Source organism: Nannobrachium achirus (genome assembly GCF_963921795.1).
Source record: "Nannobrachium achirus genome assembly, chromosome: 9".
In the NCBI taxonomy this organism is placed as follows: domain Eukaryota; kingdom Metazoa; phylum Chordata; class Actinopteri; order Myctophiformes; family Myctophidae; genus Nannobrachium; species Nannobrachium achirus.
The window spans coordinates 9893800-9917799 of record NC_137818.1 but is presented as its reverse complement, the minus strand read 5'-3'; the positions used below and the strand labels follow the sequence as shown (position 1 = coordinate 9917799).

At 42.6% G+C, this 24000-nt stretch overlaps 1 protein-coding gene across 1 annotated transcript in view; it reads left to right on the top strand.

Moving 5' to 3' along the window:
* Positions 1 to 9246, top strand: part of LOC308291343 (poly(rC)-binding protein 2-like) — a gene marked incomplete at both ends in the record, with an annotated part of 60355 nt that extends 51109 nt beyond the window's left edge. Inside the window, 2 exons of the mRNA XM_080733334.1 lie at positions 5704 to 5873; positions 8856 to 9246. Coding sequence (XP_080589460.1) covers positions 5704 to 5873; positions 8856 to 9246 — 561 coding nt within the window. The remainder of the gene's footprint in view (positions 1 to 5703; positions 5874 to 8855) is intronic.
* Between the last annotated feature and the right edge of the window lie 14754 nt (positions 9247 to 24000).

Sequence of the window (24000 nt, the reverse complement as noted above, 5' to 3'; positions counted from 1 at the left end):
TCCACACCGCCCACTTGTGCCAGGTTTTCCACTACAACTACCTGGGTAGAGTGGTGTGAAAGTGGTACTAAACGTGGTACTAAAAAGTATGCAATCTAGAGTAGGTCTGAGCTAGGCCAAACAGGGCCAAACACTTCATAATGACTGATCACTCACTGACTTTTCATTTAGACCACCAGAATATAGTTGTAATACATGATAATTGATTCTATTGCGTTATAATCACTGTTATAATCCATTATAGTGCATTATAATTAGGATAGTTGAAATACAAATGTATATTAATCACAGTTAAAAGGGTCAATTTGTTTCTTACCGATAGGGGTACTTTTGTGTAAAGGAAAATGTAGATATTTTTATGTGGTGCGGTGTGGTGTGGTGTGGTGCAGTGTCCTGTAGAGTGGCGCTAAAGCTGCAATGGAAAAGGGGCTATAGTGCACACAGAAGTGCCCTTTTGTGAGATTTGAGCACCTGCCCACTCAGTGCTCTCTGCACGGCCCCATGGCCATCATAACATCACATCTAAATGTGTGCAAGAGGTACGGTATATACAAATAAATAAATAAACAACATACTGTACCTGCGGCCACCGCACGCCTGGCCATAATTTGTCCTTAAAACAGTGCGTTAGGTGACAGCAGTGCCATATGGTGCACACATTGCGTGTGTGTGTGTGTGTGTGTGTGTGTGTGTGTGTGTGCGTGCGTGCGTGCGTGCGTGCGTGCGTGCGTGCGTGCGTGCGTGCGTGCGTGCGTGCGTGCGTGCGTGCGTGCGTGCGTGCGTGCGTGATATTCAAAGAGGTGGCCTATATATTGTTGGCGTTATGCTGAGCTAGTCATTTTGAAAGTACACAGCATGAAGGATGGTTCTGGTGAGGGTGTCAGCATTTGTTCTCCTTCTCCCAGCGACATCTTTTCACCCGTGCGTACGTGCGTGCAGGAGGAGTAGTACGGGTAGGTAGGTATTAGGGGTGTAACGATATAGGAATCAAAAAATATTTTTTTAATTTGCAATGATCTACTATATCGATGTGCAAAAGCAAATATCGTACCTTTTGGCTCTGTATATCATATCGTATCGTTTTACAATGCAAATAATCGGTATCGAATCGTTTTGCAATGCAAATAATCGATTGTATGGACACTAAGTATGTGTGCCTTGTATTTAGCAATTTTAAAAGAGGGAAAATGAAAAAGAGGGGTCTAATTATTTTTCCATTCCATATAGCTACTCTTGGTCTATCGATAAATGTGTGTAATCTCTGTGTTCATGTCAAGGTGCAGGTTTGTCCATGTGTTGTAATATAATGTCCATGTATTTGCTAAAGAATCACAGTGTACCCATAGCAAAGAAAAAACCTGTCACCTGTCTTAATGATTATCGCCCTGTGGCTTTGACCTCTGTTCTTATGAAGTGTCTGGAAAAAATGGTTATATCACATATAACGCACATTATCCCTGCCAATACTGATCCATTACAGTTTGCATACTGTGCTAATAGATCAGTCGATGATGCTATTTCTCTCGCACTACACATTGCCTTGAAACATCTGGAGAATAAGAACTCTTATGTCAGACTACTCTTCATAGATTATAGCTCTGCCTTTAACACGATTGTACCATCTAAGCTTGTGTTGAAACTCAAGGGTCTTGGTCTGGGCAGTAGTATCTGCAACTGGCTGTTTGACTTTTTGACAGGCAGGCCACAATCTGTACGAATAGGGAACAAGCATTCATCTAAGATATTGACCAGGACTGGAGCGCCCCAGGGCTGTTGCCTCAGTCCCTTGTTGTATAGTCTGTTCACCCATGACTGTGTTGCCAGGTGTGGAAATAATTCTATTCTCAAATTTGCAGATGACACCACGGTTATAGGACTAATATCCAACGATGATGAGAGGGCCTATAGGAGGGAAATTGAAGAGCTAACCCTATGGTGCCAGAATAACAATCTCTCTCTAAATGTTAGTAAAACAAAAGAGATCATCGTTGACTTTAGGAAATCTGAAGTCAATCACAGTCCCGTAACCATAAATGGTTCACCTGTAGACATAGTGGACAGTTTCAAATTCCTGGGTGTTCACATAACAAACTCACTCACATGGTCTCAAAACAGCGAAGGTATCCTTAAGAAAGCGCAGCAGCGACTGTACTTTCTGCGGCGCCTCAGGAGATTTGGCCTAAGCACCAAGGCTCTTGTTAATTTCTATCGCTGTACCATAGAAAGTGTATTGACAGGATGCATAACAGTGTGGTTTGGTAACGTGACTGCTCAAGACAGTAAACAGTTACAGAGAATTGTGAAGAGAGCTGCCAAAATCATTGGCACAGAATTACCACAGCTACACACAATCTATAACACACGCTGTAAGAAAAAGACAGAGAACATCTTAAAGGACAGCTGTCATCCCGCCCATTCCCTGTTCTATCTCCTCCCTTCAAAAAAACGTTACCAGAGCATCAAATCTCACACCACCCGTTTCAGTAATAGTTTTTATGCTCAAGCAATCAGGTTGCTTAACGAAGAGATGGAAGCGAGACGTAGGTAGTCATGTGCAATATACGCAGTTTTTAAACTGTACACTGTCACACTGTATGGTTGTTTTGTTGTTTTTTGGGTTGTCCTGGGTGACCTGTTGTTGTCGTATTGTTATGTGTGCAATAAGGCCGAGAGTGCTCTTGGCACAAGCATTTCATTGTTTGTCTGTACTTGTATGGATACGCATTTGACTAATAAACCGAACCTGAACCTGTTTACTTATTTATAGTTTATTTATATCCATAATAAATGTTTCCCTTTAAAACCTGCTCTATTGATGCGTTTCACACAGATTTAAGGTCTTTGCTAAATAGTTACTATATCGATTTTAAATCACTGAATCGTATTGTATCGCCATTCGCCATGAATGAACCAATATCGTCCTTTTATCATATCATCAACCATGTATCGTGATGCGTATCGAATCTTTGTCCAAATGTATCGTTACACCCCTGGTAGGTCTAGTATACTGCTGACTGTGTGTTAAGCTGTTCCAGGACGCCTCAGTGTCTCCGTGGTCCAGGGCATCTCCTCAGGGTATACAGAGCACACAGTGTGGTTAGGAGTGTGCCAGTATAATCCTTGATTTATTTGTGGTTGTGAAAATGGCCGATCTACAAGCTCGCAACAGGCGGCAAGGATCTGGTTTTGAAAATAAAATCATTGAGGGGGGCACAGTGGCGTAGACGGTAGTGCCGTAGCCTCAGAGTTAGAAGGTCCAGGGTTCAATTCCCGGGACGCTGTGGGCACTGGGGGTGTGTTCTCTCGTCTGCATCATCAGTGCTCATGCAAAAGGGCCTTTCTGTGTGGAGTTAGCATGTTCTCCCCATGTCCCCTTGGGTAGATACCCTCACAAAAACATGCAGTAATCCTGGTCTCTATAATTGTGTCCACCTTGCCAGCCGAGGCGCCTGATGGAGGGGAAAGGAACTGGTTGGAATAACGTGTTCCTTACATGCGCTACGTCCAACTGGTAAAACTCCCCCCTCGGGTGAAAAAAAGCGGCTTGGACTCCTCATACCTAGAAGGAAGCATGAGGTCAGTCCGTTGTCTCCCCAAGTTGGCAGAGGGAGTGCAGTGCCCAGGATTACATAGATAATTGGCACCGGGTGAATGGGTTACAAAATCGTGTGATAAAAATGTATAATACAAAAATAAATATAATCAAGCCATTGAGGAATGAATGGCCTAGAAGGTGTCGCTATCCCCCCCCCCCCCTTGCTGTTTGCAGAAGAAATTACACTCCATTCAAGTGAATGAGTGTTTGGCCGAACTGTATAGTTTCTTTTTTTTTAAGGCAGCTTCCGCTGCCTTAACCAATGTTCTTTATTGATACACCTGGACTGAAAGACCTATAAAAGAGGGAGTCCCAGAGCTTGACAGCGGGGCCTGTAGAAACAAACGGGTGACGTCACGCGACTCCCTTTGTCCATTTTCTTTTTTTACAGTCCATGGCAGTGGCACGTTGCAAGCATGTAGATCGGCTATTTTCAACGCGTGCGTAAATCAAGGCTTAAATCCCTCTCTGGAACAATGAACAGCGGCTTGAGCGCTCTGCTCAGCTGTCCCTGTCATGTAGAGCCGCGAACACTGAAAGCTGCCAATCCTCTGATGCATTCACTGGAAGGCTTGGTGTGTGCGTGTGTGTGTGTGTGTGTGTGTGTGTGTGTGTGTGTGTGTGTGTGTGTGTGTGCGTGTGTGCGTGTGTGCGTGTGTGCGTGTGTGCGTGTGTGTGTGTGTGTGCGTGCGTGCGTGCGTGCGTGCGTGCGTGCGTGCGTGCGTGCGTGCGTGCGTGCGTGTTTGTTTATGTGTGTGTGGCAGTGGTGGAAGCAGCTGAGCTGTTTTACTTGAGTAAGCGTATATATCAATTCCACAATGTAGAAATACTCTGGTACAATAAAAGTAATTTATAGTAAGTAACAAGTCTAGTATTCAGAATGTACTTGAGTTAAAAGATACAAAAGTATCGCCATTAAAACAAATTTCAAGGACAAAAAGCAAAAGTACACAGAAATGGCCCATTTCGAAATGTATGAAAATGATTTCGAAAGTAGCAGATCTACAAGCTCACAATGTGTCGTATCACAACGTGTTGTGAGCTTGTAGATCGGGTATTTTTATATAGCCAGAGTATATAGTTATAGGGCTGGAGTGGTTAATGCCATGTTTTCTAATAATCCAAATCTACAAAGTAATTCAAAATCTCTGATAATTGTAGTAAAAAGTACAATATTTGCCTCTAAGATTAGTAGAAAATTGGAGTACAAATACATAAATATTGAACAGCACTTGAGTAAATGTCCTTAGTTACTTTCTGCCATTGTTTGTTGGGGGTGAATCCAGACATGTCGATGAGGGGTTAGGTCTGCTATGCAGTAAAACCTTGTTTATTCAGACCTCAACTTACACTATACAGTAGCCTGGCGCACTGTAGAATACTGTACGTGCCATACTATATATAATAATCTATCTGTAAATTCCAGGAACCCGCGCCTGCTTGTGTGTCTGTGTGAGTAGGGGTGTGTCTGCCCGGGCATATTTCTGGCAACGTCCGACCCATCAACGCCCAAACTTGGCGTGTGCAGCGTGAATGTCCCATGGGGGGCGCGGTTTGTGTCGACTGGGAATTCGGGCCGGGCATTGTTGTTGGTTGTCCACACACTGTCCTCACTTCTGAGACACATGCCCAGTGGAGAGAAATGAGGCCATGGGCCATACGAGATGTCGCTCTCAGAAAGGTGGCAAAGGTTACTTAGCATTTTTGAGAAGCTCTATATCTGTAGATTATATTTATGATAAACCTTCCTGAGACACAGCTAAATTGGTGTTATCAGCTGCTAAAGTGGGTGTCCCATTAACTGATGAAGGGTCAAACTAGGGGTTTTTCATGATTCTGAATCCACTGCAAGCATGTGTTTTGCACAAAAAACATTCCTTGGACAAAGAACGGCCCCCACAAAACTGTGAAACGTGATGACTCATTGCTTTTCATCACTAGACCATAGTTTTGTGGGGCCGTGTTTAGCCCGATCAGTTATTTTCACCATTTTAAATCATTTTTAAAATGATAAATACCAAGCGAACGGTTTTGTACAAGGTTTCCACCCGACAACAACAATATATATATAGTAATCAAATATTGTCTTTCTCTCTATCTCTCTGCAGCTGATCGGGTCCATCATTGGCAGACAGGGCACCAAGATCAACGAGATCAGGCAGGTGTCGGGGGCACAGATCAAGATCGGCAGCCAGCTGGACGGCACGAGTGACCGCCACGTCACCATCACAGGGACCCCCATCAGCATCAACCTGGCCCAGTACCTCATCACCTCCTGGTGAGAACGCCTAACTAACCCTAACCCTAACCCTAAGTAACTAACCCTAACCCTAACCATCAGCATCAACCTGGCCCAGTACCTCATCACCTCCTGGTGAGAACGCCTAAATAACTAACCCTAACCCTAACCCTAACCATCAGCATCAACCTGGCCCAGTACCTCATCACCTCCTGGAGAGAATGCCACCACACACTAAGGTTCATCCCTGCTGTCGGGAAAGAGACCTCTTATCTCTGTATTCTGACTTATTCTGACTGGAGAATTTAATTTGATTTAATTTATAAAAACAATCCAAAATCGGATCGCCAGGGTTACTAAGTAACCTAGAGGTAGTGCTTCCGTTCTGGACCTGTGACCCGGAACCGAATCTGGATTTTTTTGCCCAGAACAAGCCGTTTCTCTGTACCCTGTTTGCTTACTTTGTAAACACTGCTGAGGTTAACTCGGGAACGGTAGCTCGGATTCACATGCATTTTTTGTGTTCTCTAACGGCGAACGGGCCGTTCGCCGTTCAGAACGGCGCGCACACGCATCGTGCACAATCCGTGCACCATCGTGGACTATCGACACACACGCGACCACGTTATGAGGTGAGAAAATCGTGGCGTCCAACCCGCAGAGTAGATTTGTAATCGTGGCAGAGTTCATTTGAATCCTGAAAAGTTTACGGTTTTGGACATACAAGGCAATTTTCAACCTGACGGAGTCCTTATCCAAAATGTGTTTTGTGGTGGGTGGGGGGCAATTTGTTTTAACCTTTGTCTATAACCACTTGAACTGTTGCTCTATAAGCTCACAACATGTTGCCATGTATCACAGTAGTGTGAGGGGAGTGGATTTATATTTTACTATTAATGTTTGACATTCAAAAAGAGAAAAGAAGGAGGGGGGGGAAATGCTAATGTCCGGGGTGAAGCACAACAGCCAGAGTAGACGATGATAAAAATGACCCCCAGAAGTGCTTTTAAGTGAAACAGGCCTTTAAGTGGTTAAAAGGGTCAAGTGCCACACTGCATGGTGAGAAGTGATGATGAGCTGTAGTGTAGTGCTGCTGCTAATTGGACCCCAGGGAATATGAGCAAGCCTCACGTGGACACAAGGCTGAACGATAGGAGAAAACATTTCTATTGGAGAATTTCTGAGAAATTCTGTTTAATTATATTTACCACTGCATACTGTCGTGTCAATTGATGTTTTGTTGCTGTCTGGCTGAAACCATATACTGGTATCTCCATATTTTCTTTTTTTTTTCAGTTTTCTTTTTTTTTGGTCAAATAATGCCCTTCTTCAGCATACAAGCGTGCCACACAAAAGTAGTGAAAATAACAGATCGACGAGCTTGTAGATGGGATATTTTCATTCGTTTTTTTTTATAATAATTTAAAAAAAGAACGGTTTTGGACATACAAGTTTTCCACCCGACAGCGATGATAGTCAAAGGACCATACCCATGTTATAGCATCTTTAGCCCACTGACTACGAGTCATGAATACTACTACCGGTACTTAAAATTTCCCAAAGCATAGTAGCATACAGTGTTACTCAATTACCATATTTCACTAATATTGTGGTACAAACTTCCAGGTGATTTGTTCTGCAGTTAACACTTATGCTGCCCGTTGACAGTCTGGCTCGTCATTGAAAGGGTTAACTACATACTGCCGTTGACAGTCCTCACCGTCAAACTCCCTGTAAATACAGTAAAACTGTTATGACTTACTGTACGTCTGGGCTGTCCAGTGGTGATCGCTAATGTCTGCGATTTGTTTACAACGCACGTTGGCGTGCACGCGAAGTGAAGCTCCATAGAAATCTATTGATCTTGCAATAAAGAGACTTCATTTACTCGAGAAAAGACTGGCAGGTTTCATGCTAAAAATGCACTCGAATGGCGGCCACCATGACACCCTCTCGTTAACACCCTAGTCCGGGACTAGATGGGGGCAGACTAGATGGGTGCAAAGTTGAAAAAGTTTCCAAAATCAGCGCGATGTCCATGATGGACATCTTGGACAACTTCAACTGCATTAAACGCTACAATAACCACAAAAAGGAAAGGCGGTCGTAAAGTGCACTGTGTCAAGAAAAGTTTCAAGTTGATTTGCATACCATAATGAAAATAATAAAACCCAGTGGCTTGTTGGAAGGTCAAGAAAAGAGAACATTGCCAGCATTAATGTAAATCGCTGTATATCGAATGGTTTCTAAACAGTGAGCTAAAAATGCAAAGACTTTTGGTTGTTTTAGTAGACTTTTACTGGTGTTTATTGTTTCACTGTAAAATGTTTGCACACCCACTGTCCTTGGTGCCGAGTCAAAATGCTAAGCACGCGAGTTCAATTTAAGAAGGAGCGCTGGCAACTGCAGAACATGTCACTGCACTTTACATTGCATGGTCACTTTACACTTTAACGGAGTACTTCTACATTTTGGTATTGGTACTTTTACTTACAGTAAGTAAAGAATGTTGGTACTTTTCCACAAGCGTAATTTGAATAGGGTTGATGGGTTTAATAAACCCAAGGGCCCCCCTACTGGTGACAGAATTATAAATTCATAGGCTATTATACCGTCGTTGTCAGGTGAAAACCTTGTGTGTCCAAAACTGTTAGTTTTGCATTTTTCATTTAAAAAATGATTTAAACTAGTGAAAACAGCCGATCTACAGATCTGCTGTTTTCACTAGTTTTGTGCAACAGCCTTGTACGATGAAGCAGGGCTTTGCTTTGCGAAAGAACATAAAAATGTGAAACTTGGAGATACGAGGTTTACACCCGACAACGACGATATGTATTTTGTCATTTCCAATATATTAGTGGTCTCTAATCTCCTAATGTATGGGCCCCCCTCACAGCAGTACAGGGCCCTTTTGATCTGAAAACCCATGCAGAATAAGATCTAATTTCGCCCCTGTACTTTTCCCACCACTGATCTAAAAAACAACAACTTGTGTGCTTCTTCTTCTCCCACCGTTTGCAGTTTAGAGACGGCCAAATCCACGGCGCAGGCTGCGGGCATGGCGGGCCAGCAGCAGCAGCACGTGGACCTCACGTGGACCCAGCCGGCCTCGCCGTCCGCCTCCCCCACGCCCGCCCACCACCTGCACGCCATGGGCGCCGCCCTCACCCCGGCACACATGCTGGCGGCGGGCAGCATGCCCTACGGCGCCATGCCCCTCTCGGGCCTCCTGGGCATGAAGTCCGTGCCCGGCGGCTGGTTGACTCTCTCCGGCCCCGCGCCCGCCGCCGTGGCCGTCAGCGCCGCCGTGGCGCCCGGCTCCCACTCCGCGCTGGCCGCCTACACCGCCAAGATCTCCTCGGCCAACTGCGGCGTCAAGAAGCCCGACAGACAGAAGTTCGCCCCCTACTGACGCAACGCAGCGTAAAGCCGCCCGCCGTTCCCGCTGGGGGAAAAAAAGCTCCGCCGGATTACGGGAAGTATGTGTGGGGACCCTCGGATGTTAAATTGGCAGTTTCCGTTTCCAAGATGTTCAGAAATAAAGAATTTGGACCATTGGTCTGAAGCATACGTGATTTGAACATGCACAGTGCGTCGTTATCAGACTCGAATTTACCTTTCAACTTGTTTCGTTTATGCCCAAAATGACGACAGGTTTTTTGTAGCAAATTTGTAGCAATATGTAGAAATGTTAGGCCTTAAATGTCAAATGTTCAAGCATGTTCTAATCATCTATACTTTGCATTACTTGAAGGACATGAAACCCAAGGCTGAGTTTGTTTTCCGAATTCAGGTTGAAAACGATAGCATATTAAAAACATGGCAGACTAGTAAGCAACACAGGTGTACCATACAAATTCATATGATTTTCATAGGCGTGTTCAGAGCCCAAGGCACGCCAATGTGCAAGCGTGAGATAGACAGACCTGGAATCGAACACACACCCATAATTAAATTGATTAGCTGCATCTGTGTTGCTTAAGTCATCGTGTACTCTGTACTGTCAGGTCAGTGAGATGCAGCCTGCCATGTTTTATACCTGTTGATTTTAACTTAGGTGGGAAACAAACCACAAACCCCCGTCTGTGGTTTCATGCCCCTTTAAAGGTTTTACACCATGCATTTCAAAATAATTTATATAACATTGTTTGTGTCCCAAAAAAACGTTTTTCAAAAGGTTTGAGGCTAAATTACCACTCCTGAATACAGACCTAAAATCAGACAGCCCATTCTGAGACCTGCTTACATAGATCTGCCCATAAACTGAGAAAGACACAATGGTCAGAAATAGGACTTTGTGAGGATAGAACGTGCTGGTGGGATGCCAAAAAATACATACAAATTGGAAAAATGAAAATTCATGGTGTAGTCCCTTTAAGATCATTTTCCAAATCTATATATTTTATTTTTATAACATTTTGGAAAAAGAAATTGCCAATCTATGGAGGCACCCGCACTCGCCCTCTCTTCCTGTTTACCACTCCACCACCACCACAGGTCCGGAGAGTTGCAACGGAGGACAACCGTTCTTTTTTTGCGCGTTTCTTCCACACACACACATACACAAAAAAAGACGCCACGATGTAGCCATAGACGCTGCCTGGAGATTTTTCTCTCTTTTGACTTTTACTGTACGACGATCGATGCCGATGATGATGATGATGATGATGATGATGCACCACGGAGAAGAGACCAACGGAGATTTGGGGACGATAGCTATTATTGTAAGTTATTCACGCGTATCGATAATTTGTGAGTCCCCGTTGAATGGATGGAACTGCTTTCACTTTCACCTCCGCACTGTTAATGGTCACTAATAATAAAAGGGCTGGATCCTCACCTGGGACACTGTCAAGGAGAAAGCTTGTCTGCATATTATGTATTTTCTTTTTTGTGTGAATTAATGCCCATTTAGACCTGAACGCAAACCTGTGTCGCTTTAGATTTGAATCACTTTACAGATTATTTTATGCTTTGACTAGCTAGCTCTAACTTTTGACACGATTCTATACTATTCTATGTCTTCTAAATCCTTCTTCTAAATCAGTGGTTCTCATGTCAAGGACCCCCAAAATTACATGTATTTGGCCACGGACTCCCATCTCAAAATATGTTGTTCCAGGGACCACCCAGAAGCAAATGTTTTAGTTACCAATATTTGCTTTTAAAAGGATATTATTCAAAGATTTTTCAAAAATAGCAGATCGACGAGCAGCGCGGCGCTGCAAGCTTCTAGATTTGCCATTTAAAAAAAGTTAAAACAAAATAATGGTTAAAGTGGTTAAAATCTAGAGACACAATTCCAGGTTTTAATGGGTTAATGCCCTACTTTTTCAGCGTACAAGCGAAAATACCCCATCTACAAACCTTGTACATCGTCTTTTTTGCAACTACAGAAAAGTTTTGTTAGTGAAAGTGGCTGCGTCTGTCTGTGGGGTTTTTATGAATATTTAACCAATGAAAAGTATTAACGAGAGCTTGAGACTAAATAATAACGACACTGGATCCATTGGAACACTTTTTTTTTTAGTTTTTGTTTCGTTGTTTTTTTATGTTGTTTTTTCCCCCCATTTACTGAAACAAAACGGTTTTGGACATACAAGGTTTCCACCCGACTGTGGCAGCATGTGTATCTCCTGCATTGGTTTGTACATGTGTCTCTCATGTCAGCGCTCCTCAGCCAGAAATATTTACCCTTCAGTAATTCGGTAGCCTCATAGCATCATCGCCCAAGTCACTTTAGCTTACATTTCTGCCTAATTCTACTCTCCTAAGACTTAGGCCTGTCAAAATTATTACATAATCGTCTAATCACAATTATTTGACATGAATCATGATCGCAATTATTTTGTCATAATAGTCATAATCGTTTCCATGTTGAAAAGTGTTATATATTTTCTAACAATAGTGGAAATAGCAGATCTACAAGCTCAAAACGCGTCACGATGCGACGCGACACGTTGTGAGCTTGTAGATCAGCTATTTCCACTATCAATGTTCTTTTTTAAGTATAAAGATGTCAAATATGTCAGTAATTTCTTTGTATATTTAGGTTGTGTCCTATCTGCCATGTGCAACTTCAAAGCCTACAAGCCAAACAGAAATGTTTTGTCAATGACAAAAACACAATTAAATCGTTAATCGCAATTATTGGAGTGACAATTAATTGTCATGTAAAATATCATAATCGTGACAGCCCTACTAACACTGCTGCTTCATTGTGCCTTATTGCCTATGTCCCCAGCCTATTAGAATGCTTGTTACATTCCAAAATCACTTTTGAATGTAACAAGCATTCTGATAGGCTGAGGACATACAGTAGGCAATGAGGCAGGGTGAATCGGCAGTGTTAGGAGAGTAGATTTAAAGGAGTAGTTCACCCCAAAATGACTTTTTTTCGATTGTACTCATGCCATGGAGACTGGAGTTTTTATTTGTGTCTCATTCCTATACAATAATTTGATTACAATAATTGTACCCCCATTGATTCTGGATCGGAATCAATGGAGGTACATTTACTAATCACTTATTTCTCTAGGAATGTGACAAAAAAATGAAAAATTATGTTGAACTCTAGTCTCCATGGCATGAGTAATCAATAGAAGAAAAGTCATTTTGGGGGAGAACTACCCCTTTAAGCAGAAATAACTAAAGGCAAAATTATTATTATTTTTTCCTCATGATTGCTTAAGTCAACGCTGACTTAGTCAGATAGTGATCTTTAATTTATTTTTTCCTGAAACCCTTAGAAATGACTTGAGCAATTATGCTCTGAGGCTAAGGAACTGTAAATTATACTCAGATGATTGAAGACAGATGCTTACTGTACGATGCTTTTATACAATGTCTATGTTTGCTTCTTGAAGTTTTTTCAGAAAATTTGTAAATGTTTGGGAGATTTCTTTTTCTTTCTTTTTTATAATTTCTTTGTGCTCTGGTAATGTACTGTTCAGTGTTATTATTGTTTGTTTTGTTGGATTTTATGCAACTTTGTTTCACCTTTATTTATTTGTATTGTTTTGTTTATTAAATGTCTTTTGTTTCTTGACACGGCTAATGTATTCATCTCCAACCTTCACCTTGTCTGCTGGAGCTCCAGGGACTGGGGGACCCCCAGATGTAAAAAATGACCAAATGCGCAAACATGACCAAATGACCACCCCAACGGGGCTGCTCACGGGGAATTCCCGGGGACCACCGACTCCTGGTGCTCCAGAACGGATGCAAAAGTGGTGGCGCCCCCAGTGGAGGACCCCCTACACTGCAGCTCACATAAAATGCCGTAACTCCGGCTAGGAGCGACCGGGACAGCCGGGGCCGGTACCTATTCGTCCGCCTTGCCGGCGCGGAGACCCCACCCCTCATTTCTCACATGGCCCTCTTCCCATGAGGCCGATTCTTGCAAAACACATTTTTGGACACTGCTCCTACAATTTTCGCCCTAAAATCACGCAAATCGGTACACAGTATGTCTACACTCATCCCATCAACATGAATCTGTCCCATATAGCGCCACCTCCAGGCCGATTTTTAAAAACACATTTTTGGACACTGCTCCTACAGATTTTGCCCTAAAATCACGAAAATCACTACACAGTATGTCTACACTCATGTCATCAACATGGATCAGGAAGATTTTGGCAAAACACATTTTTGCCCTATTTGTGGAGATAAGTGACCTACGGTCGCTTATCTCCCGATTAGGGAGCCTTACTGGTGTGTACTGTATATACAGTATTTATGGGGGAAAACCGCTTACTGGTTTTCAAAGTGGGGGTCCGCCGCCCCCCTATGGCAGTGGTTCTCATCCTTTTCAGTCCGCGACACCCCAAATAATCATATTTCAACTGGGGACCACCTCCACCTTGACAAGCACTTTGAATTGTAGGAGTTGGCATTACATTTAGTTTCACTCGATCTGTTCCATTGTGAAAATAGCAAATCTACATGCTGAGGCGTTGTGAGCATGTAGATCTGATATTTTCACAATGCCTGCCACTAATATATGACAATTTTGCCAATGTTTAACCAGAGGTACTAAAAAGGTATTGAACGTCCTTAAATTGTCACTTTAGAAATGTGTAGATACCCTGTAGTCAGTGTATACACTTATACTGTATGTTGTTCTGTTTACTATCAAGTGAGAAAACAATGTTAACCCACAAGCTAAACAAAATAATTTGGGGACTGGGGGTCCCGACCCACAGGTTGAGAAGCGCTGCCCTGGGGCAGTGGTTTTAAAAGTGAGCTTGAGCTATTTTTGGTGAATGTTCCCCCCAGAAGTGGTTAAATTTCAAGTATGAAGTTATTTTCAATCTGTCGTAATTTATAAAACTGGCACAATAATCGTATAAATAGAATTTCAAACACTTTGAACCTGCCGTCCATATTTAGGTATATCATTTTCAAACTGCATGTAAAGTATGTAAAATTTTTCAAAAAATAGCAGAACTAGCAGCTCACTGTGTCGTGTCGTGAGCTCGTAGATTGCTTGGCTGTTTCCCCTTATTATTTGGTATTTTTAATATGGCGATTTCTGGGTTCAAGTCAAGAGCAAGTTTCCACTGTTAACCTTTTCTTTAATTCTGGGATCCAACAAGGAAGAAATGCATCGGTCGCAGGCCTGTTTCAAATCAAAACGGTGTCGAGTGAACGCAACAATGCAGCAACACGCGTTGTGTGAAGCTGAGCGACGGCGGTGTCCTGCGTCCCGGTGGTCACAGGCAGCTCATTCCACATGCCAGCCTTTATGACGGATGCTGTTCACATGGTTGTGCTCCTGTTTCCCTGAAACAATGACTGCTGTGGGAGCCAGGGAGACCCCACCGGAGGAGATCTGCCAACGCACACATGCGCACGCACACTTGCACGCATGCACGCACGCAGTGCACTTGTATTACTTACTTGTTTGGCCAGCAACCTTTTAAGGGTCAAGGCAGTGATTTTATGAATGCCACACATTTTTATTAACCATATAAAAAATGTCAGATCAGCAAACCTTCGGCGGACGACACCAGCGTGCAACTAAGTAAAGATCAGGCATAACTCAAACTTCTTACTGTCTATTCCTAATCCTAAACCCAACCTGTATCTCCAAAACATTGTTTTCACAACATCTTTTCTTGTGAGGACCTGGAAAATGGTCCTCACGTCTTCTACTGTAGCCACAGAGCTTGTAGACATACTATTTCTTTTCTATTTTAAGTATACATCAGGCATAACTTCAACCCCAATCCCTAAATGTAACCACTAAATGTCTAATCCTATCTTAATCTTGATTTCTTTAAACAAACTCTTAACATCTTTTAACCATACAGTAGATACAAATAATTCTCACGTGAGGATCAGAAAAATGGCCCTCAGAACGTCTATTTCTTAAATTCTTTGACATTTGGCCCTCACACACACACACACACACACACACACACACACACACACACACACACACACACACACACACACACACACACACACACACACACACACACACACACACACACACACACACACACACACACACACACACACACACACTCTGACAGACTTATAGGCTAGGGTAGCAGCCAGCGCAGCACATCATAAGCGTGCCGAAACGGTTCATAAAGTCAGTCCCAGAGGGAAGAATGTAAAGAGCGTCATAAATAAAAGGTGAGGTGAATGCTCACGGAACAAAAGCAGGAAGCATGCATGGGCTTTGTTTGAGTGTCTGAGGAAAAAAGGAGCCCAGAAAAAGGAAACACAGACAAGACACAGAAAAATCCACAGCGCTGCAGTGCTGAGGGGCAGGCAAGTGCACACATAAGACATCAAATGGGGCTTGAGCCCCTGCCCTTTTATCCGCTGTAAAAAAGTGCCCTCTCAAAAAAAATTAATGCAGTTTTCACGATGGTGAAAGAAATGCAAATGCCCCCTCTTTCCATGCCTTGCCAGAAGGCAGCATTCAAGAGAATTGCCTCTGTCCAAACTCTCCTGAACTTGAATGCAGCAGCTTATGTTGAAAGAATTGCCCTCTCTGTGTAGAAATCCATGCTCTAAGCCATACATGGGCAACTGGCGGCCCGGGGGCCACATGCGGCCCCCACCATCACTTAATGCGGCCCGCAGGTTAATATTGGAATACTGTTATATTATTGATTTCAGCTGTTACAATTCCAAACATGCAAACATGACCCGCTTAAATTAGCAGCGTAATGACTAGTATAGTAGTCTTTTTTTATGTCCAACGTATTTGTATTTAAGTTCATAAAGTTAATATGAGTATAACTAAATGCATTTGAAATTAAATCATAATGTTACATTTTATGATTCCAATTAAAAAATGACAAAACAATATTGCGACGCGTTTTGAGCTTGTAGATCGTCTATTTTTGCTTCTTTTGTATGACATACTAGAATGACAAAGTAGGACGTAGCAATATGCAATGTGGCCCTCTGGAGTGAGTGTGGAAATATAGTGGCTCACCAATGTTGCCCACCCCTGCTCTAAGCCATATCTCCAGTATTGACTTGATTATGCTTCAGTGTGATACCAGTGTGTAATCAAGCACCGAAAATAGCCGACCTCCAAGCTCACAACGCGTCGCAGTGCGACGCGTTGTGAGCTTGGAGGTCTGCTATTTTCCATATTTCTACCAAAAGGCCCTTTTAGAAATTTCAGCCTCTGCCTCTCTAACATTCTCTGCACATCCCTGCTGAGGGGAGATACAGCGGCTGCATCAACATGCACCACCACAGCATCACCGGCCTCTGGAGGGGGAGAGAGAGAGAGAGAGAGAGAGAGAGAGAGAGAGAGAGAGAGAGAGAGAGAGAGAGAGAGAGAGAGAGAGAGAGACGAGAGAGAGAGAGAGAGAGAGAGAGAGAGAGAGAGAGAGAGAGACAGAGAGAGAGAGAGAGAGAGAGAGAGAGAGAGAGAGAGAGAGAGGAGTCTTTCATCTCATCTCAGGGATCTTGGAGAAGACCATTCAAGAGCAAAGACCTGACTGATACATCCCCAGAGGCAACGCACGTTAACCACTTGAACCCCAGCATGACTGCCTATTCTGGGGGGGGGGGGAGAGAATTCGAACCCCCCAAATAGTAGATCTACAAGTTCAAAACACGTCGCGCTGCGACACGTTTTGAGCCAGAATATGGCTCAAAATGCCCCGGAATATGGGTGCAAGTGGTTGATAAAAGTGGCATTTTAAGAGTATTAGGCATATTTTGATTGTCGCGATAATATCGTAAATCAAGACTCAGCATTCCTGCCTATTCTGGGGGAGGGAGGGGGAGCATTCGCCCCCAAGGTAGCAGATCTACAAGCTCAAACTGCTTGTAGATCGGCATTTTTTTTAAGGAGAGAGATTTGCTGTGATTTGATATGATCAGGTCACAGAGAAAAGTTGTGCAGACTTACATTACCATCGTGACCCTTGGTTTGGGACAAACGATAGGCTACATTACAACAAAATACAGACAGCACAGCAATAAATCAAACACTTGAGAGCTACACTACCTCCTACAGCATACTGTACATAAAAAAGGGATCTCATTGCATGGAGAGAAGTGGTCGGAGTGCAATAGTTGTGACTCAGGTCGTCTACTATACTGTAAGTCTAGAGAGGGTTTAAGTGGTGGTGAGACGTTGCTCCCTCTGACCTCATACTGTGACCTACAGTATAACTGCCTGCATGCTAACAAACAATGGAAGGGTCCTGGGAAAAGGTTTTTAGGCTGGTGTTTCTCAACCCTGTGGGGATGGGGCACACTGGTGGGCCGCGCAAGGGTATCACAGCACGTGGGCCCTCAAATAATTGGAAAAATACATATTAATATATTATCGTTTTATGATAGTATTCATACCAGTAAGACCACATTGGTTAAACTGACACTATATGTCCATATATGGGCATTCCCAGATATGGGCCTAATATCGGTGGGCATAAAAGGGATTCTGGAATCAGATGTAGAGGTCATAGAAATATCTAGGTGATGATCCAGTCGTCCCCATGTATGGATATCCAGGGCCTGATCTTTGATGAGGTGATGTCACAACAATGTGATGTCACAACAATGTGATGTCACAACAGCTATAGACTATAGACATTGACTATAGAGCAGGGAAGTCATGACGCGACTCGCTCATCCCCCGGTTCATGGAAGTAATTCCTCCATGGAGAATAACATTGGGTCATCTTAAAGTCGTCTCATATAAGCATTGTGGTCCAAAAATAAACAAACAGTCTGTGCAATATCGCCAGGTAGGTGGCTCTGTATGGTTTATGATAGTCAGTCACTCATATTTGATAAAGCCTGTTTCTAGCTAAAATGTAACTTATTCGGCAATAGTAACATTAGCGTTTTCTCACCATCAGTTGATTCTTCATATCCATAAGAGTCAAACCGCTGAGATCATGTGTTTATGTTTGGAACACAGTTCTTATATGACGCCATATGAAAAAAGTCTATGGGAATTCAGAATGGGGGGAAAAAAACGTGAACCAGGTAGGATGGGTAGATGACGTCAGACTTCACTGCTCTCAATGATCAATCGGTCGACTGATCACTAAAATAAACATGATTTACAAGTGGGACCCTGAGCCAGAACTGAGAGCTGAGGTCCACTACAACCTCAACACTGACATCTACGGACAGCCTGCTAACATCGCAGGATGGATCCTAGGAAAGGTCTAAAGACCCCCTTATCCTTTTGTGATGTTTTTTCTTTCTTTTTTTTCCATTGCTGATGAAATGAAAAAAGCCCTTTTGTCATGCCTTATTTGTGCTCTCTTGTACGACGGTGGCCCCGAAAATAGCCGACCTCCTCCAATAAGCTCGGGAGCTTGTAGGTCTGCAATGTTGGGCTTGTTGGCACCGTGGTCATAGAGGACAGAGTATGACTGTTGTTTCATGTTGTGATCCTTGCCTTCCTCTCTATCTCTCTCTCCCAGGCACGTGCACACATAGACATCAAAAGGGGGCTTGAGCACCTGCCCTTTTATCCGTCTGTAAAAAGTGCCCTCTCCAGACTATGAATGCAGTTTTTACTATGGTGAACGAAATGCAAATGTCCCCTCTTTTCATGCCATACCTGAAGGCAGCATTCAAGAGAATGCTCTTCTCTCCTGAACTCTTATGTTGAAAGACTGTATAAATCCATGCTCTACGCCACCTCTCCAGTATTGCATTTTTATGCTCATAGTTTAGGTGGTTTCAAGTACTGAAAATAGATGATTTTTTTTTCTTTAAAAATTCTTACCAAAAGGCCCTTTTAGAAATGTCAGCCCCTGCCTCTCTAACATTCTCTGCATGTCCCTGCTCTCCCCTCTATTTCCAGTAGCCGCTGCATGCTGCTCGCTGAGCGGTGACTCAGAAAAGGTCATAAAATATCCATGGCCTCAGTGGGCTGTCTACCTCTGGCAGCTGTTCCTCTCTCTCTCTCTCTCTCTCTCTCTCTCTCTCTCTCTCTCTCTCTCTCTCTCTCTCTCTCTCTCTCTCTCTCTCTCTCTCTCTCTCTCTCTCTCTCTCTCTCTCTCTCTCTCTCTCTCTCTCTCAGTTTCTCTCTCTCTCTTTTTCTCCCTCTGTCTCCGCATCTTTTTCTTCATCTTGCATCACCCTGCAGTCACAATAGCTTATATAGTTAGTCGTCCTCATTCTGGTCTAAATAACAAAACCCTGCAGGCTCCAGTTACAAAAAAATCTTAGGAAAGGGAAAAGCATTTCATCATTTGTGTTTGCGTAAGAACGTGCAGACATAAGTCAACAGAGGCAAGCATGCATAGTGCATACTATGCAGGCTAGTGAGGCTACAGCGCATTCTCGCACCCGTGGCGTCAAGCGGGTGATGATGAGTCTGACCGTCCCAGGCGTTTGCTGCGACGGGACGGTCCCTGCGATGGTGCATGTTGACGAGGACACCTTGACTAATCACCGCCCCCCACCAACCCTAATCCTAACTGGTGGAGGGAGGCATTTGTGACCAAAAGGTTCCCCTGCTATCAGGGGCGTCACAAGGGGGGAAAAGTGGGACTGAGTTATGTGCGGCACTGCGAGCTTGTATATCTGCTATTTTTCAATGGTTAAAGCACAAAAGAAAGAATACATAATAATGTGTTCCTTGTACCCGGGGCCCAGAATTTGGTGCAACAACACTGCATACTACCATAATACCTGGGGAGGGGGGCATCAGGGGTGTCACAAGGGGGGGGGGCTTAATTATTTTATACTTTAGCTATTGAAAAATAGCAGATACCTATACAAGCTCACAGCGCGGCACTCGGTGCAGCTTGTAGATCTGACAGCTATATTTTAAAAGTTGTGAAAATGTGTGCAAATCTTTGGATAGGCCTATATGTATTTTTTAAGCGAACATTTGTAACTCAAATTTTGCTTCTGGGGGGTCTCTGGAACTAAATATTTTGAGATGGGAGTCCATGGCCAAATACATATCATTTTGGGCTTTTTCAAAACATTTTTCAAAAATAGCAGATCTACAAGCTTGCTGTGAGCATGTAGATCTGCCATTTTTTCAATAGTTAAAGCAAAACATAATGCGTAATAATGCGTTCCCAGTCTAAATGAAGAACATTCATTGGGGGCCCAGAACTTGGTGCGACACCCCTGCTCAGTGGACTGGACCAGCAGGAAAGGAGGAATGGCCACCACTCAACACCACTGAGCTGCCCTCTACATTACAGCTGAAATGTATGCATGGTTGTGTGTGGAATTCAGCATCTATAGCATATGATTTTAATTTAATTTATTTACAAATATTAAAGATGTAACAGAGAGGGTCTCAGTCAGTATCTTGCGCAGTGGTGTAAAAAGTACTTACATTCTTTACTTAAAGGAGTAGTTCACCCCCAAAATGACTTTTTTCTATTGATTAGTCACGCCATGGAGAGTAGAGTTCAATAATATTTAAATTTTTTTGTCACATTCCTAAGACATAAATGTGATAACAATAAATTTACCCCCATTCATTTCGGATGGTGACCCGTTTCGAAACGGGTCACCATCCGGAATCAATGGGGGTAAATTTACTCAAATCAAATTTTTGTCTTAGGAATGTGACAAAAACCAAAAAATATTATTGAACTCTACTCTCCATGGCATGAGTAATCAATAGAAAAAAAGTCATTTTGGGGGTGAACTACTCCTTTAAGTAAAAGTATCAATACTGCAATGTAGATGTACTCTGTTACAAGTAGAAGTCCGGTATTCAACATTTACTTGAATAAAAGTACAAAAGTATTGGTATCAAAATGTACTAAAAGTACCAAAAGTAAAAGTACTCATTGTGCCCCATTTCAAGTTATCATTATTGTATAACATTTTTTTGAAAATAGCAGATCTACAAGCTCGCATTGTGAGCTTGTAAATCGGCTATTTTCAAATGGCCAAAATGTATACGGCTGAAGTGGTTAATGTATGTTTTGTATTAACAATAACAATCTACAAAGTAACTAGTAACTAAAGTTTTGAAATAAATGTAGTGGAGTAAAAGTACAATATTTGGATCCGAGATGTAGTGGAGTAGAAGTAAAAGTATTGGAAATTGGAATTACTCAAGTAAAGTACAAATAACTCAAAAGTGTACTTAAGTACAGTACTTAAGTAAATGTACTTAGTTACTTTACACCACTGATCTTGCGCCACTTGCAGGTAATAGACTGCGTTGTTCGACAACGTTCAGCGGATTATCAGGCTATAGGGGTTCAACTCTATTATCTTCCTAGAAATTATTCTATCAATTACTTATTTGATTAATCAAATAACTGAGAAGCACACTTTAAAAAAATATTTAAAAAAAAGTGTATATCAACAAATCGATTAACTGATTAAGCCCTACTCAATAGCTACTTCATGGCACAACAGTGTCTTGCAAAAGAAAATCTCGGTTCTACAAGCTCGGCTATTTTCATTATTACATTTTTGTTTTTAGATTTTTGGAAGTTTGGCCAAGATGGGGATAAGTGTATGAATGAATAGATTATTTTGATTGATTTTATGACTGATTGATTATTGATTATTGCTCGACCTTACACACAATGTCTGGCCCGGGATCGAACTGGGAACCTTCTGGTGTGCTAGTTTATGTGGAGACATTCCGGAGAGCTTCCTGATGGATAGATTACACTTGGAGCAAGAAGGGAGCGGTAAAGGGATCAAACGGGCTCACCATTTTATATATATATGTATTAACATTTGCTGCCATTTAACAATACCTTCGTACTCCAATCCTGCCAAACTGTCTCCATAGACTTCCATGTAATTCATAGTGCACGGATCATGCACACCCATGCCTAGATAATGCACCACGTGTGTCCACATTGCTCACAGCTTTCAAACAAAAGAATCCGAATGGAAATCCGTTCAGGCATTCATGAGGTAGCAGCCACTATGTTTTACACTGTTGTGAGCTTGGAGGTCTGCTACCTGAGTTGTATGGGGGTTGTATGGGGGTTAAACAAGCAATTTCGCGATCGCTATCATGCCTACTAACGTTTTTGGGGTCAAAAAAAAAAAAAAAAAAAAAAAAAATCAAAATGGCGGCCATTCTCGGGTTCCTCGGGCGTGGCAGGGAGGGACATCCCAAAATTCTCGGGTTCCTCGGGCTTGGCAGGGTATGAGTTAGCCCATTCTACCCCTGAGCCACTACTGAATATCAGAAAAGTCGCCCTCTTTCAAAGTCGCCCCAGACTCGTTTCCCAACGGGTCTGTGGCCTTAAAATAGATGCAGATTAGACTAAAATCAAATCTGTGCTTCTGGGGGTCCCTGGAACAAAAAAGTTTGCAATAGGGGTCCATCCGTGGAACAAAATATATTGAGATGGGGGTCCACGCCCAAAAACACATTTTGGGGGTCCTTAACCAATGATAGGCACATTCTACAAATGTCTTCTAAATCAAAACAATTTTCTGAAAAAAACGTATGTTGCCATCAGTGTTTCTCAAACTTTGTCATGTGAAGGACCCCAGAATGATATGTATTTGGCTACGGACCCCCATCACAAAATATTTTGTTCCAGGGACCCCCAGAAGCAAATAATTGATTTTAGTCTATTCTGCATCTAGCTTAAGGCACAGACCCGTTGGGAAACGAGTTTGGGTGCGACTTTGAAAGAGGGCGACTTATCTGGCTACCCCACTACTGCCCCATATAGTATACTCCCTCCCAGACTTGTACCTGCTCTTGTACATTTGTACATCGCTTCCAGGGTCCGAAGTAGGTTGGGAGGAACACCATTAGCCTTCAGTCTCTGAAACAAACAAACATCAAACTAATTTAGTTACAGTACATACATGTATACTATACCCTGTTCACTACCTTCAAGAGTAGCCACACAACATGCACAGCCTATACGTATACTGTCACAACATATAGTACACATCCAAGTATACGACTATCCTGTGACAACATGCACAGTATCTCAGAGTCACTGAAAGTCATACTGTATGTGTTATTTTGGATAGTTGACAGATATTCAACTACAGAGCAAGTTCAGGGCCTCCAACAAAGTGCTCAACTTTATCTCTAACTTGTATTTTCAATTGCTTTTAAACCTATTACTGAAGCTTAACAAACTCTTCATTGTGCAGGGGAATGCATGTGAGCACACTCTTTAGGTTTTTCATAAATACATTTTGAATATGTTACATGAACATAGTAGTTGTATACCTAATATACATTTTATGTTTGTATTACTGTAAAGTGTGTAGTAATTACTGCCATGACAGTAGAACGGCACTTACAACAGAAAATGATGGATGAAGTAGAGTAGACATATGTATGTAGATAGATACATAAGTAGCCGCAAATTGCAACACTAGATTTTTTTTATAATCGGTTGAATCTAGGGTTGCAATACCTCCCATAGGGATCCAATGCATCGAAACAGTTTTTTGCTATCTGATTGTATTAAACGACTTCAAACTCACCAATATTGCGGCTCTATGGAAAGCTTGGAATTTACTCTTTCTATCTGCAAAGTGTTTGTTTCAGAAAAATCCACAGTAGACATGTTATGAGTTACTTTCTATCCAAGAAATTTGGTTCCGGTGATTATTTTTTCTAAGTCCTGGAGTTTGGAAGCGCTCGTGGAAAATCCCTCAACGGTCCTGTGACCACCTGGTTCTAAATGTCACATAATGCAGGAGGCAGCGGGACCTGGCGTTATAGGAAGAC